Source organism: Polistes canadensis, unplaced genomic scaffold, assembly GCF_001313835.1.
Source record: "Polistes canadensis isolate GaletaPanama2010 unplaced genomic scaffold, ASM131383v1 scaffold_257, whole genome shotgun sequence".
Lineage (NCBI taxonomy): Eukaryota > Metazoa > Arthropoda > Insecta > Hymenoptera > Vespidae > Polistes > Polistes canadensis.
Window position 1 is genome coordinate 157440 of NW_014569804.1, and position 14889 is coordinate 172328.

A 14889-nucleotide genomic window follows, 5' to 3' on the forward strand; every position below is an offset into this window, starting at 1 on the left:
TAATAATAATAATAATAATAATAATAAAAATAATAATAATAATAATGTATGAACAAAACCTTATAAGAGAAAATATGTAAAAGATATTCAAATCTTTTATAAATTATATATGTTGTATAACTTATATTGTACTAATAAAATTATAGATCGACTATAATTTGAATCTGCAACAAGAATGTAAGTATATATTCATTATTCTACAGCATCAATAAACTTTTTATCAACCCTTCTGCAATTTAAAAATTTCAGTATATATCAATAAGATCATTCTTAATTTTCTTTGTTTCATGTAGTAAAAAATATATTGAAGAGTCGATAGATTTCAATATGGAACTATTATGTCATAAGATGCAGCTTAATATAGATAGATACATATTCAGAAAAGCTTAATATAAAGCTATTCGATATTAAAACAGAGAAAATATGCAGCTGCAAACTGTTAGTTAGTATTGAATTGTACTATTAATCATTATATACTACCTCCAAAATAAAATCGCTAATAACAAATATTTCTATTGTTTAGTAAACCCTTCTGAGAATTGCTTTCAACATCTATTTTAAATAAAATCTGATGATGCTGTAATTATTTAATGATGATCATAGATTATTTCTATATCGCATAGTCTTTTTATAAAATGTAAGAAAAATTCTATTTTAATAGATATGTTCTCTAAAGCTAATGAACAAACAAAAAATTATCTTAATAACAATAATGGAATGTATCTAGTTCTTATATCTTATAGAATGTGGGAATGTTCAAACCAGTTCTGAATTCTTTCATAAAACTGTATACTGTACTGAAAACAAGATGTAACCACGCTGATTGGCCAGGAACACACCTGATTTAATGATCATACTGGGATAAATGTTGATTCAGACTAAGAGATATGTTACATAGTATTATATGATTTTATATAATAATTTTACTAATGTAACATTTCTGATGAAAATAATTAAAAAAAAAGAAATATGTATTGGTTGTACATGTAGTACAAAAATCTAGTGTACATGAAGTGTACATGAAGTTTGTAAAAAGTTTTGTATATATATATTTTAAATAATCTAATTACTATATAATCAAATTTATACATGGTACATATTATACAAGCATACAATCTCTTTGTCTGAATGAACTATGCCATTTAGCATATGTGATATTATCAGATTTTAGCTGTTAATGAAAATTCTTTTGTAAATATAGCAAGCTACGTGTTTTTACAAAAGGATTTTGATTTGTCAAGCATCCTGTCAATCCATTTTGAATTGTACTCAGTTATTGCGTCATACATAGAGCGAACTTTTCTATATTAAATATTCTTCATTGTATTGGATTGCCCAAAAATTAAGATCCTACCCTACAACTTTTGTTAATTACTAATCTCTTGCAAACAGTGTTGCTAGATGATAGATAAGCACCTAAATTTTCATCTTGAATAGCTTCATCAACCTTCATAAATTATTTTAGTTTCAAATATTTAGCACCATTGTTATCAAAAAAATAATTTGACGGATTTATTTTAGGCAATCCATTATTAGACGGATGGTTTACTGATATTATAGATATCGCAGCATCTATGTTTAATTAAATGAGGTAATGAATCATATATTCAGTCATAAAATTAGACTCAGGAATTTTTCTGTCAAGCACAAAAAGGATAAAATACTAAGAATATTCCTTTAAAAAAATTGATCTCGTTATTAATTAACTATAACTCAATCAATAGTTTCCTGGTCCTTGAAATATTGTAACACTTATACAAGTTGCTCATAAGGATAATAATACTAGGCACATACGTATAACATAGAAGGAAAATTGCCTCATACTATGTACCTCCATTGAAGTCTTTTACTATTGCAATATTAAAATCTATGTGTTCATTTTGTTTTTTTAACAATTCATGGCAAATTACGTATTTATGTACGAAGTAAAAAAATCATTTCATCATACGTCGCTTAAGACATAGATATTTTTTTGTAATATTCTTGACATTAATTACTAATTATGTTTCCCAAAATGATGTGATTTGTTTAGAAATGAAGATCCAGTTATTCAAAATACTGTCAGTCTCAAAATAATGCAACAAGTACTTTGTAATTATCAGTCATTTTACTAAAATTCTCTCCCCACCACTTCCCAAATTTAGGCTTCTTAATCAAATTGAGAGATTCTATGCATTTACCAGTTATCAAAGAAATGTAAAGAATTTTTTTGTTGCTATTAACAGAGCCTATTAAAAAGCTAGTATTTTTTTGACAATATAGACATAGATTAAATATTAGTTAATAGTTTTAATATATAGATTTCTATTACTTCGTTTCATTTTTACTGTATTCACTTCCAAAAGTATATGGATCGGTCATAAACTTAAATATTTTCTTTTTTTTTTTTATAATAAAAATTACATTTCCTTCTTAAATCTATAAAATGTAGAAAAATACATCATTTAATCTATATAAAATAGAGAAATGCAATGAATAGAAAAATGCTCATAAAGGCATTTTCCTTCCATGATTTTTGCAGCGCGACTTATAAGTATTCAGCCATAGCTGGCAGTGCCTTATTAAAAACTGCAAAATAAATCCAGTAAGTTTCTCAATCCATAATAATCAGCATAGTCTTACACATGATGCCTTAGTATAGGATATTAGTCCCCGAAAGCAGTACTTCCTGTACTCTAGCATTACTATGCACAACAAAATAACATTCTTATCGTTGTAAAGCAACTACAATGTGAGAAACACTTGTCAAAATTATAATCGAATAAGGTATTTAAGACTCTTAACAGAATCTTATTATGATAATATCGGTTAAGATTATATCTCATTGCTATAATTTGTTGTAATACCCGTTGTGAAATGTGAAACTTTTTCATCCTTTTCATTTATATTCACACCCTGAAGCTGAAATAAAATTATTCTGAATAGATAAATCCTCATAGAAAGTTTATCGTACAAACGAATAATTGTCATAAAAAAATACTCTTATAATATATTAATGACATATCAATGTATATGTATATCTCATATACACAGTACATATTATAAAAAAAAAAAAAGAGGAGTATTAAAATTTATGTGTATAATGCTATAAATTAAAATATTTGTGTTCTCCAAAAAAGATCATATCATTTTCCATGAATTTTTATATTCAGAGCAAATACTCTAGTCCCCCATTAATGTAATAAAAAATATTGAAATAAATCTGTATTTATTTTACTTACGCACGAAGTACTACTCAGTATTTCATCAGTTTCTTCTATTTCTTCGCTGATGTCCTCACTACGAGTACTTTGGATTGTATCTTCTTTTTTCACATGTACTTGTAAAGAATTGTCCAATTCTTGTAATTCTTTAGACGGACTCTGTTCATTAAAACTACCCGACGCAGATGACACAAAATCTTCTTCGTAATTGTCTACATTATCTAATGCTAGTTGAACATTAAAAATAATTATTTTATGAATATAATATATACATACACAATATATATACAGTTATATATCTTTCGTATTATGCAATAAGAAATAATATGTTAGTTTTGGTTTATTTCTCCTTACCAAGTCCAACATCCATTAATTCTTTTATATCATTTATATTAGTTTTTTTCCCGTTTAATGGTGGCAGATCAAATATAGAACCAGACTTATCTAAAGGTGATGAAGATTCAGCTTTATGTACAGTACCAACATTGTCTCTTTTTTCGTCAACAATAATTTCTTCAAAGTAAATAGCTTTTCCAAAGTTACATTCTATATTAATCTCTTTTTTATTTTGTACATTATTCATAATATGTAGTTCTTTATTATTTATACTATTTTGTTTTGTAACATCCACATTTTGATTTTGTTGCATTTCAGATACTATAGATTCATCAAATGTAATAAAAGGTCCTTCTTTATTGAACATATCAGTTTGACCAGGTGCAATTGTGGCAGTTTCTTTTAGTGTATGATTTATTACTTCGTATGTGTCATTTCTTTTTATAGGACTTTTATCAGAATGTATATTGTTCCCTTTGTCATTAATACCGTCTTTATCAGTTACGTTGTCAAAAACTATTATATTTTCCCTGAGAGAATTTTGTTCTTTGTCATGTGACTCACCTAATAAATCATTATGTAATGTTTGCATATTTTTCTTTTTGTCAGTTATTGTCACATTTATTGGAATACTAGTGCTTTGTTCCGAGAAACTACCAAGTTTCTCAGAAGAATCATTGTCATTTGACAATGATTCGGTATGTAGAATTTTTGGTACAGGAACTTCAAAGGTTGCATTTGCAAAGTTTGTTGATGTTTCGTTTGTTTTATTATGTCTACTATCATTAGATTCCACCTACAATAATTATATACAACGTGATAAAAAGTTTATATACTTATTATTTAAGATAAATTAAATTAAATACCTTTTGTGTTATGTTACAGATATTCATGCTATTCTTTAAAATTTCTCCAAGTAATGGTTCAGAAGAATTAATACCCAATTCTTCACATAATTTATTTCTACCGACATAGTTATATTCTTTTCCAATATACGTTTCTGGATCATATACAGATATAGTATAATCCAGACCAAAATATTCTAGGAACTCCCTAACCAATGAAAATAGTAATTTTCCTTCGGAATTAGCCAGGTACTGTTTTACTGTTTTGTTGAGGAGTGGTTCTGGATTCTAAAAGAGAATACCATTCCTTTAATTTATAATTTTGAACATTTTTTCTTGCACTCTTAATTATTTGAGAACTTAAACGTTAACTAATATTACTAAAAGTTGCATTTTCTGTTAATAAAATAAAATACAATCAATACAATGCAACATTATTCTTACCTACCATTACAGATTCCTGTTCCTCCAGAGCTAAAAACACACTAGCCCTTAATTCAGCCTACAAAATCACAAACAAATTCTATGACATAAGACTGACATAAAAGATATTAAATTATAAGCATGATTTGTATAATCTATATAATATCAGAAATTTCTAATGTATTAGACTGACATAGAAGATATTAAATTATAGGCATGGTATGTATAACCTATATAAGATTATTATTTCTTATTATTCTAATCTTACCCGGACTTTAGCGAGAACACCATTATTTTCAAGAGTTTGTACCACTAAATCTCGTAATTCAGTATCCTCCTCCATGGAAATGTTACTGTCTATCATGATTACAAATAAAAATTGTCCCTCTAAACACTCAAGACACGTAAATGTTTACAATTTCCATCGTGTGTCCTCTTTCGCAACACGTAAGGCTGGTGGTATTACAACGGAGGGGAAGAAACAACTCCCATCGTTTCCTTGGACAGTTTGATTAACAAGGAAATCCATCAGATGGCGTGTATTTTATCATTCCACTTGTCTTTTTCAGACTTCATCTGTAATATTTTTTAATAAAAAAAAAAAAAAAACGTCAATTTTTTTTTTATCGAACGTTACATGCAATCAATTTGACATAATTATGAATTTTATCGTATAATTTACAAATAACAAAAATATCTAACAGTTCTATTTTTCCCTTATCAAGTTACTAATTACCAATTCTTTCAATAATATCAATTTAAACGTGGCGTATAAATCCTCGATATTAGCTTCACTTATAAAAAAAATTACATTTTAGATAGCACTAAATACTACTGTAGAGACACCTGGTTAATGTACTACACAGCCTCCAGAGTGCACTTGAACCCCAAACTTGTCCAAAAAATGACTATACGATCAACCAATGACAGTCCTACACTATATTATAAAAATTAAACTTTTACACACCTTTTATTCAACATCTCAAATTAATTAAAAGGAATCAATTAATTGATTAATAACAAGTTATCTTTTTAAATTTGAAATTGTGTCCTGTCGACTGTGATCGATCGAAAATCGTTTCGAGATCAACCAATAATCGCATTACGATCGATTGATCGATTGCAATCGACTTATCGAGCATTCCTGCTGTTATGTGCATGTATGTGCATTCAAATGTGTATGTAAATATTTACATTTTGCACATGGACATAAACAAATACATATGCAATTATACCTTGAATTAGCATCTACTAATAACATTATTCGAAAAAGATTTTCTTTCATTTTTTCTCTTTTTTAATTAAAAATATATTTCATGTCAATTAATACTAACAGAAAATGAGTGACAATGACGACGAACCATCATTATGTCCTACGACAATAACTGCACTACGAGAATTTCTCGAAGAAAAAGAAAAAAGAGAAAAGCAATTAGCAGATGTATTTCAATCAAATCAATTACAACATGTATCATTTGAAGAAGATTGGGTAATCTAAATCGATAATTTGAAAATATATAAACAATTTTATATGTCGACTATTTCTTATAAATTATAGTGCTATCATATTTTATTATTTTATTTTAGCAATTAAGTCAGTTTTGGTATGATGAGAACACAACAAATACGATTGTCAAAGGTGCTTTAAAATCTACTCCTGTTAATGGAAAAATTGCATTAATTTCTTGTCCAACTGTATATATACCGTTAAAAAAAATGTGTGAAGAAAGACAAGGTATATATTTTGTTTTTAATGTATATTAGATTATATATGAAGTATAAAAAAAACCAACAGTATTTATCCATTTTTTGCAGTTACTCTTTTAGAGTATGATTCTCGTTTTGCAGTATTTGGATCAGATTTTATATCATATGATTATAATTTTCCTTTAAATATACCAAAGGATTTATACAATAGTTTTGATTTAGTTATAGCAGATCCTCCGTTTCTATCGGATGAATGTTTAACGAAAACAGCTGTGACAATAAAGTTATTGTCAAAGAACAAAATTGTACTTTGTACAGGTATTGATTTATATTATAATTATTTTATATTCGAACCAAAAAAGATTATATATATAAAATACTTTTATTTCATCCATATAGGTGCGATTATGATGAATTTAGTTAAACGATTATTAGCTGCTGAAAAATGTGATTTCCTGCCAAAGCATAAAAATAATTTAGCTAATGAATTTTATTGCTATTCAAATTTTAACTTTGATGAAATGCTGAAATGAAATAAAATGTCTTACGTTAAGTTTAATGATTAATTTCATAGATGAATTTTTTCATAGATCTTCAAACCTGCATCCTAGTGTCCCAGTAAAAGTAAATTTAAAGACTTATATATTTATTATCTTCTATTATTAATAAAATACAATCTATTTTTAAAAAATAAGTAATAAGAATCCTATTACAGCTATCATTGATTATATCTGATATTCATAAAATGATTGATTCACAGTGGCTAACGCCGACTATATCCGACATCTAAAAAATGATGCATAATATTAGGTCATTAAGTATGAAATGTTCGATTTGAGACTGAAATTAATCAAAAAATGCATCTAAACTATCAATACAACGTTGTCATTTTGACGATAGTTTATTAATACAAAAAATTGTCCAAAGTTCAGTGGCGTGAGATCTGAAAATGAATGAAAAACCAATGATAGGGATGAGAGGGTCTCTTTGACACGTTGCCGCAAATGACGGCTATAGTCGTCCGATTTTTGGCAATATGTAAAGCAAGTGATAGTTACAATCGTCGAGAGTTTTCATGGAAAATAAACACACAATTAAAAAACAAAAATGTTTTTCTGAGCACGATCGTCAAATTATAAGTGTACGGCAACATGTTAACCATAAATTTCATGGGGCGCCACTGTACGAAATTAATTTTTCAACAACAAAATGTCGAAAATAGTGATTACGCCTTTGAACGTATCAGATATAATTCTTAATTAATTTTGATGGACAAGGTCTCATTTAAAAGACGAAGCTTTTGAGCGAGGAAGTGATATTTTAAAACTATTCTTTTTCACAAAAAATAAAGTTACTTTAACAATTTGGAATGCACGTTTTCTAATTTAAATCTTCCTATTTTAAATGATAAATCGATTAAACATTATGCCTGGTATATTTAAGGACATTGTTTTACTAAAGGTATACTGTTTTAAATACTGTTATGTCAGAATAATGAATAGCTTCAAATGCAACTACTAATATAGTTTAGTATGATTCTATACGGTTGAAACAATTATTATAGGTTGTGTGAAATTGATACCCAAAGTTTGTTACGTGGATGCCGATTATAGTCGGCGCTGATATTAAAAAGTTAATTAATAATAACATTACATACGAAAAAAGAAGTGTGAAGAATTCGTAAGTTTTTATATCCGCAAAATCGTTAATTTTATCTATTTGTCCTTAATTTTATTAAATGGTTTGGGTTTTATTACTTTTTAGATGGAGCATAAGAATCTGAAGAAACGGCGACTTGTAAACGAGACAGTACAGATTGATTCGGATAGTTGTGATGAAAATGAACTAGCTACAAATGTAGAACCCCACAAGAAAAATCCACTAAATGTATTGAGTACTTCAGAATCTGAAGAAACTTATGATCACGTTATAGATTTATGCCTACTTAAGGCTTATTGTTTATATAAATCTAAAACCTGTGCAATGATATCCATGGAAAAGTTTCATTTAAAATTGTCTAATCAAATACAAAAGAAATATGTGAAGTCTACTAACTGTAGTGATGTTAATTCTTTAAGACTAATTGGAAGACACTTTCCTAGTCAGTATACATCTTCAGGAAAAAATAAATTACGAAGATGCGTTGTTTGCAGTAAAAATGATAAAAGACGTGAATCGCGCTATCAGTGTGAAGAATGTGATGTTGGATTGTGTGTCGTTCCTTGTTTTAAAATATTTCATACTGAAAAATAGAGTTTCTTTTATACATACAATATACATAGGTAAAATATAATTTGTATATATTTTTATATATAATATTATTTCCATTATTAATTAAATATAATAGATAAAAAGAAACCAAAAAGTGAGAGTTAATATTTGATGGCACTAGATTCCTTAAAAAAGTTTCAAGAAGTGCAGCGGTATAAAAATATCAATTGTTATATATTTTTTAATAGAAAGTTATTTAATATGAAAACTGTCATTATAAATATTATAAATTGTACATTTTCAAAAAAGTTTCAAAATATTCATTAAAACTTATGGGCAAGTAATTGCAATATGTTGTATATCATATCAAATTTTAAGGTATATATAGTCTTTGTTATACTTAATATTTAATATTTATGATAATGGCAATGATAATGAAAATATGTTAATAAGGTGATAAAGATAATGAACCTGCATTTAGCAACAATTTGTTTCCATGTTACTATGAACAGTAACAGGTGCTAAAATATAATGTGAAGGCCCTAAATTTGTTGTTGGTGCTGGTAAACTGTTAGATCGTTTCGCATTATTAAATTCGACATTAGAACTAACAATTAACATTGGTTCTGTAAATATCTGCTGTTCTGAATCATCATGAGGTGTCATAGTACTGTAACCATGATCACTATCCCCACCAGGTCTCTTATAATTAGTTGAAACCCTATAAGGTGATATAGGTGCAATAGCATCTCTTATAAAAGAATCTAAATTGTGTTTTGTTTGGTCAGGTTCCAAAGGTTCTGCATCACCTTCTAAATGTGTCATATGTAATACGTCAGGTGAAATTTGCACATGCAAGCATTGATGTTCCAAATCAGATTGCATAGATCGCAACCTATAACAACACAACGTAACACCTAAAATTAAAATAAAAGCAAGTATGCCACCTGCGACTGGTCCAACTGATGAAAATTCACGAACTACAATTTCTTCTGCTGATTGAGAATCTGTAAATATATATAATTACTTTTATATAATATATATATATTTTAATAAATATTATATAATCATGAATTACCATGAGTTTCATCATTATAAGGTATTGGAGTTCCGAAACTGCCTTTAAAACATGTAAACATGTCAGAACAAAATGGAATTTGCAAAGAAGTTACACCATCAATGTCTACATGACACCATTGACAGCCTACGATACCAAGACATTCTTCCTCTGTTTTAAATATTTTACAATCAAAAGAAGGACAGGATTTTATACTTAAATGCATTGACCAAGAATGTGGTAAATGTACAACTTGTTCAGGTGGAGGTGGACATGCCTCTAAGTTAATTTTATGCTGTACACAACTTGAAGAATACAAGGAACATTCGCATGGGCATTCGCATTCAGTTTGTTCCATTCTTCGACAATTTAAACATAAACGATCTGTCTGGACAATAAATATGCATAAAATAATAAATATGTACAAAAAAATCATTCAGTTAAAAATATTGTACACTTACTGTGCTACATGGGCAAAAAGCTCTTGAAGAATTGCATGTAACATTAACAACTCCAAGAAATATGTTAGTATTAGGTATGGCAGCTATTTGATATTTTATACAATGTTCTCCGTGTACCGTATTTGTTAAAATTTCTTGTAAGGAAGTATTAAAATGATAATATCTTTGTATAGTACCATCTAAGTAATTAGCACATGTCTTTTTCTTTACAAAATATTCTTGATTTAATATGTCATTAGCGATTAATTGCTCTTTATGTGTTAAATGTTGTTGTTCAACTTTACTCGTTGGTTGTAATAATGATGGATGGGATACCAAATAGCCCATATCATCCATTAAAAAGCACTTCACCGCTGAATCCTTACAAAATGGAAACATTTCTATAAGAAGTCTAGAAATATATCCCATTGTAACATCCATGGACATTACTGCTATAACTGTGTTATCATTATTTTTCCCATACATTGAATGTTGAATTGAATGACTTAATGTTACAACATAGCCTGAACCACCAGCATCTAAGTACGGCCCAGTAAAAACAACTTTTCCTGGATATTTTAAAGATTTTTTATACCAAGTTCTACGCTTTGGATCTAAACCAGAATCTATAATTATTCCTGGAAATACTTCTAGAGCACCGCTTGTAGTAGCAATAATATATCTAAAATGATAAATTATAAATATGTAATTTGATAAAAACATTAATATCAAATACATTCGTAAATATACCTTCTAATAACAAATTTATTAATTGAGCTTTCTATATGTCTCTTTTTAAAATGTTCTAAGGCTTTGCTTAATGTTACAACATCTGGTCTTACAGAATGATGTAAACCTGGATTAGCCAGCAATCCTGTCAAATCTTTTATATACGCCATAAAACTTTGTACAGTTACACCTGAATTTGTTTCTAGTAACTTAAGTTGTTCCATAGGAGACTGGAAACACCATGGTGAAAGATATATTACTCCACTAGCTAAACATTTAATTTAATACAAAGATATTTAAAAATTTTGTATGTAATATATATGTATAAAATATATACAGGTTGATAAATATAGTATTTTTCTTACATAACGCTACGATGTTATTTTGATGAACGCACAATATATCTTTGTTGATAGTACCATGTGATATAAGATCATGAGAATGGTATAATAGATTTTTAGATAATGTTGGTACATTTTTTATTATAGATACTGTTATTTCATCATTTATAGATACTAAGCATAGTATTAAATCTTTATAAGTTAAGTGTTTCCACATATATCTTTTCTGTAATAAGAAAATATAAGATATAATCTATTTTATTAATAGAATATTAATTTTCAATATAATACCTTTTTATTTTCATTTATTTGAACTTCAATAAGACCTTCGTCTTTTTTAATCATTGTCGTTACAATTTCACTACTTATATTTTCAATATCTTGTAAATACACTTTTATTGGTTGCTCTGTTATCATTTCCATTCGTGGAAAATCTTTATGAATCCAAACTATTTCCTTACTATCAAACAATATAGCGTATGCATTTGGACCAATGTTAAGGTATGTTAAATCATCTAGAAAATCTTTTAACGTCACATCTAAATACAGTAGTGTAACATTTGTAATTAATCCAATAGACGTAGACATCATTTTACTATATGGTTCAAAATATGGATCTGAGAGATAATATTCCTTTATCTCATTATGAGAGCATTTTATACCAGAAAATAATCTTGATATTTCAAATCCAAGAATATTTTGAGTTGGGAGAGTTATAATACTGTCATTTTTTAATGTATCTTTAATACTGATATATTTTCCCTGATCTATAATAAATTATTTGTAGCACATTAATTTATATAATAATACACGTTTATATTATATATATATATGAAATTATAGTATACCTGAAAGAACAAGTATAGTTCTCCAATATGCACTTAATTGCATAGCCGATATTTTATGTAAAATTTCCTGTGCATTAGATGGATCTTTTAAAGTATTAGTCAAATGCAAAAGGATTACTTCTCCTTGTATATTTTGCATCAAAGCATTCAAATCTATATTTATAGTCTGATTGGTACCTACAATATTATATTGATATAATTACTATGATATCCATTTAATTAAATATTTAAATTCTTTTACCTTTTCTAGTAAGACTATCTATATGACGTCCTAATTGATATTTATTAATATCAGTTGCTTTCATAAGACCATCTTTACAATATACAAAACCATTTCCAGCAAGACCAATTGCAGTGACATAATCTTTTTCGGACAACATGTCAATTATAGTTTTAGCAGTAATTTGAATCAAAATAAGATCTTCTTCCGATACAAATGTACCGTGTTCTAATAATAAAATAATATTTTTTGCTGAACAATGTCGAGATAACAACAATGGTCCAATATTATGTACCAAACTAGGTGGGCCACATATTCTTGCTGGTGGATATAATGGTAATACGTGTAAATTTTTCCATCCTTGATCCTTTAATTTTGTAGTTAATTCTGAAATATTCGTGAATACTTCGTATATACTTTATTTATCTTTATTATGTATATCTATATATTTTATATTACGATACCTGTTGTAATATCAGAACATATATCCGATGCTTTATTCTGATTATTTTTTATACTGTTTCCTTCCTCATTATAAGTAGATAAAATTTGTTTTTTTAATAAAATAGGTTCTATTATTTGATTACTTTTTTTTAATAGATCAATATGAGATAATAATTTGTTGTTTAATTTATGTACTAATGTATTCAATGTGCATTCCACATTACTGGTGACATTAGAAAATTCTAAATTATCAAGTACTTCTAGAAAAATTGGTATACCAAGTTCCTCTTTAGTTATAGAAAGAAATACATCAGACAATTGTAAAACAATATCACGTAAACATGTTCCATTTATAGGTTCAACATTCATTTGTTTACGTTCAGTTGTATCAAATTGACAATTAACACTTGCATTTAGATTTGCATTTCCATAAACTAATACTGTTATAGTAAAAAATAAACACGAAAATCTTGTCAAATCCATTTCTCAACGCTCTTTTTTTGCCAATTAAAAATATAATTATTTCAACAATAAACTCATTAATTCTTTCTCTTTCCAATAACAATATTTCTTCATATTGGCTAGGCACACAATTACAAAATAAGCATTTTTGTAAAATATGGTTTTGTTGTGCATATTAACAGCAATACGTATATGAAAAACATATCGTTATAATATACAAAATAGTAAAAATGAGAAAAGAAAGTATTTCTACTCTTGTTACCAAACGTTGTAAACTAAGAACGCTTTGCAGTGAAAATCAGTAACAGAAAGGAACAAAAGAAAAAGAAAGATACATAAAGATCTGTTAGGTAGGATAAACCTTGTAAAATTGCATCTTTAATATAACATAATATGTTAGCATATTTAATAAAAGGTGAAATTTAAAATAGTCGATTTAAAAAACATACTATTGTTTATTATTAATTAGTATATAATAGGCATATTCGAATAATTCCAAGTTTGTAATTTAAGATCAGAGAAGAAATTCACCGGACCTGTATTTTCTAGGAAGATAAAAGTAGAATTCTGCAGAGTGACCAATCAGGATCTGCATATAAAAAGAAATTTCAAGAACTAAGATCCCAAGAATAAATATCTGGAGGAAAAGTGTCCTTTTATAGGGAATTCTTCAAATGATCAAATGAAAAATCTAAATCAAATTTATCAACAATAATTGTCGATTAAATAATAAGAATTAATTTTGGAGATTACTCCTTAAGAATTGATTTTTATATAAGGCGCCCAGTATGAAAAAAATATGAAGAGAAAAATATAGTGATCGAATAACTTCTTTCCACTTTTTTGTAATGTGTGTGTATAACTTGTATACTTGTGTGCTGCCGACGTACACAGGGTATGCTGCAAATCAGCTGACGCGTGTAAGTTATCATCAGATCTTTTCGGTCGGTAAGTCGTATTACCGACTGTCGGCAAGATAAAGGTAGAGCACTACTCTCCGCTGATAACTTACCATCAGATCTTTTCGGTCGGTAAATCGTATTACCGACTGTCGAAAAGATAAAAGTAGAGCACTACTATTACCGATATGATGCTTAGCAATGTTACTAGAATTTCAATAAATTTTAAACTTGCTTATTTCCTAGTAACTTTTAATAGCAATTAATGTACACAAAGTGAATGTGTAATTAAAAAAAAAAAAAGAAATAATTGTATTAAATTAACACATTATGTATAGTGACATAATAGTTTGCGTGCGTTTTTTTTTAGATATTAATATTACACTCGCGTATATAAAGTAATCTTATTTTTATTAGCACCTTGGTATTGACAATAGGATTCGATCGACAAAAGATCGGATCGTAAGGAAATTATGGGAAAAAATAAAAAAATAATGATTTCTATTAAATTCAGTATCCACACATTTTAAATTGTGTTATCTCTTACCTTTTACTACTAAAAGCAAGCTTCGAGAGTCTTAAAGCAATCTCGTGGGGAAACACTAATAGTACTTTAATTAAAGATTGAACTTGTAATAACAAGGATCTAACGAATTGTCACGTACGATCTCGTTGATCTTTCACGGTCACTAATCACGCGTCCATTTCTCCGATGCTTGCCCTT

General features: G+C 27.7%; 3 protein-coding genes across 3 annotated transcripts; 1 reads left to right on the plus strand and 2 right to left on the minus strand.

The window, feature by feature from the left end:
* Nucleotides 1-172: 172 nt before the first annotated feature.
* Nucleotides 173-5643, minus strand: LOC106790734 (FGFR1 oncogene partner-like). The gene is made up of 7 exons (XM_014755841.1): nucleotides 5544-5643; nucleotides 5076-5383; nucleotides 4833-4886; nucleotides 4406-4672; nucleotides 3558-4335; nucleotides 3222-3430; nucleotides 173-2901 (listed from the first exon to the last, which is right to left on the minus strand). Exons 2-7 carry the CDS (start codon nucleotides 5169-5171, stop codon nucleotides 2815-2817), a joined length of 1491 nt encoding a protein of 496 aa, XP_014611327.1. The 5' UTR covers nucleotides 5172-5383; nucleotides 5544-5643; the 3' UTR covers nucleotides 173-2814.
* Nucleotides 5644-5956: 313 nt separating this feature from the next.
* LOC106790735 (protein-lysine N-methyltransferase n6amt2) lies at nucleotides 5957-7074 on the plus strand. Its single transcript, XM_014755843.1, has 4 exons — nucleotides 5957-6296; nucleotides 6395-6542; nucleotides 6623-6832; nucleotides 6914-7074. Exons 1-4 carry the CDS (start codon nucleotides 6147-6149, stop codon nucleotides 7045-7047), a joined length of 642 nt encoding a protein of 213 aa, XP_014611329.1. The 5' UTR covers nucleotides 5957-6146; the 3' UTR covers nucleotides 7048-7074.
* A 1735-nt stretch (nucleotides 7075-8809) lies between these two features.
* LOC106790733 (VWFA and cache domain-containing protein 1) lies at nucleotides 8810-13562 on the minus strand. The gene is made up of 9 exons (XM_014755840.1): nucleotides 12825-13562; nucleotides 12382-12747; nucleotides 12141-12317; nucleotides 11584-12059; nucleotides 11317-11518; nucleotides 10973-11219; nucleotides 10244-10904; nucleotides 9804-10170; nucleotides 8810-9732 (listed from the first exon to the last, which is right to left on the minus strand). Exons 1-9 carry the CDS (start codon nucleotides 13285-13287, stop codon nucleotides 9203-9205), a joined length of 3489 nt encoding a protein of 1162 aa, XP_014611326.1. The 5' UTR covers nucleotides 13288-13562; the 3' UTR covers nucleotides 8810-9202.
* Nucleotides 13563-14889: the final 1327 nt, after the last annotated feature.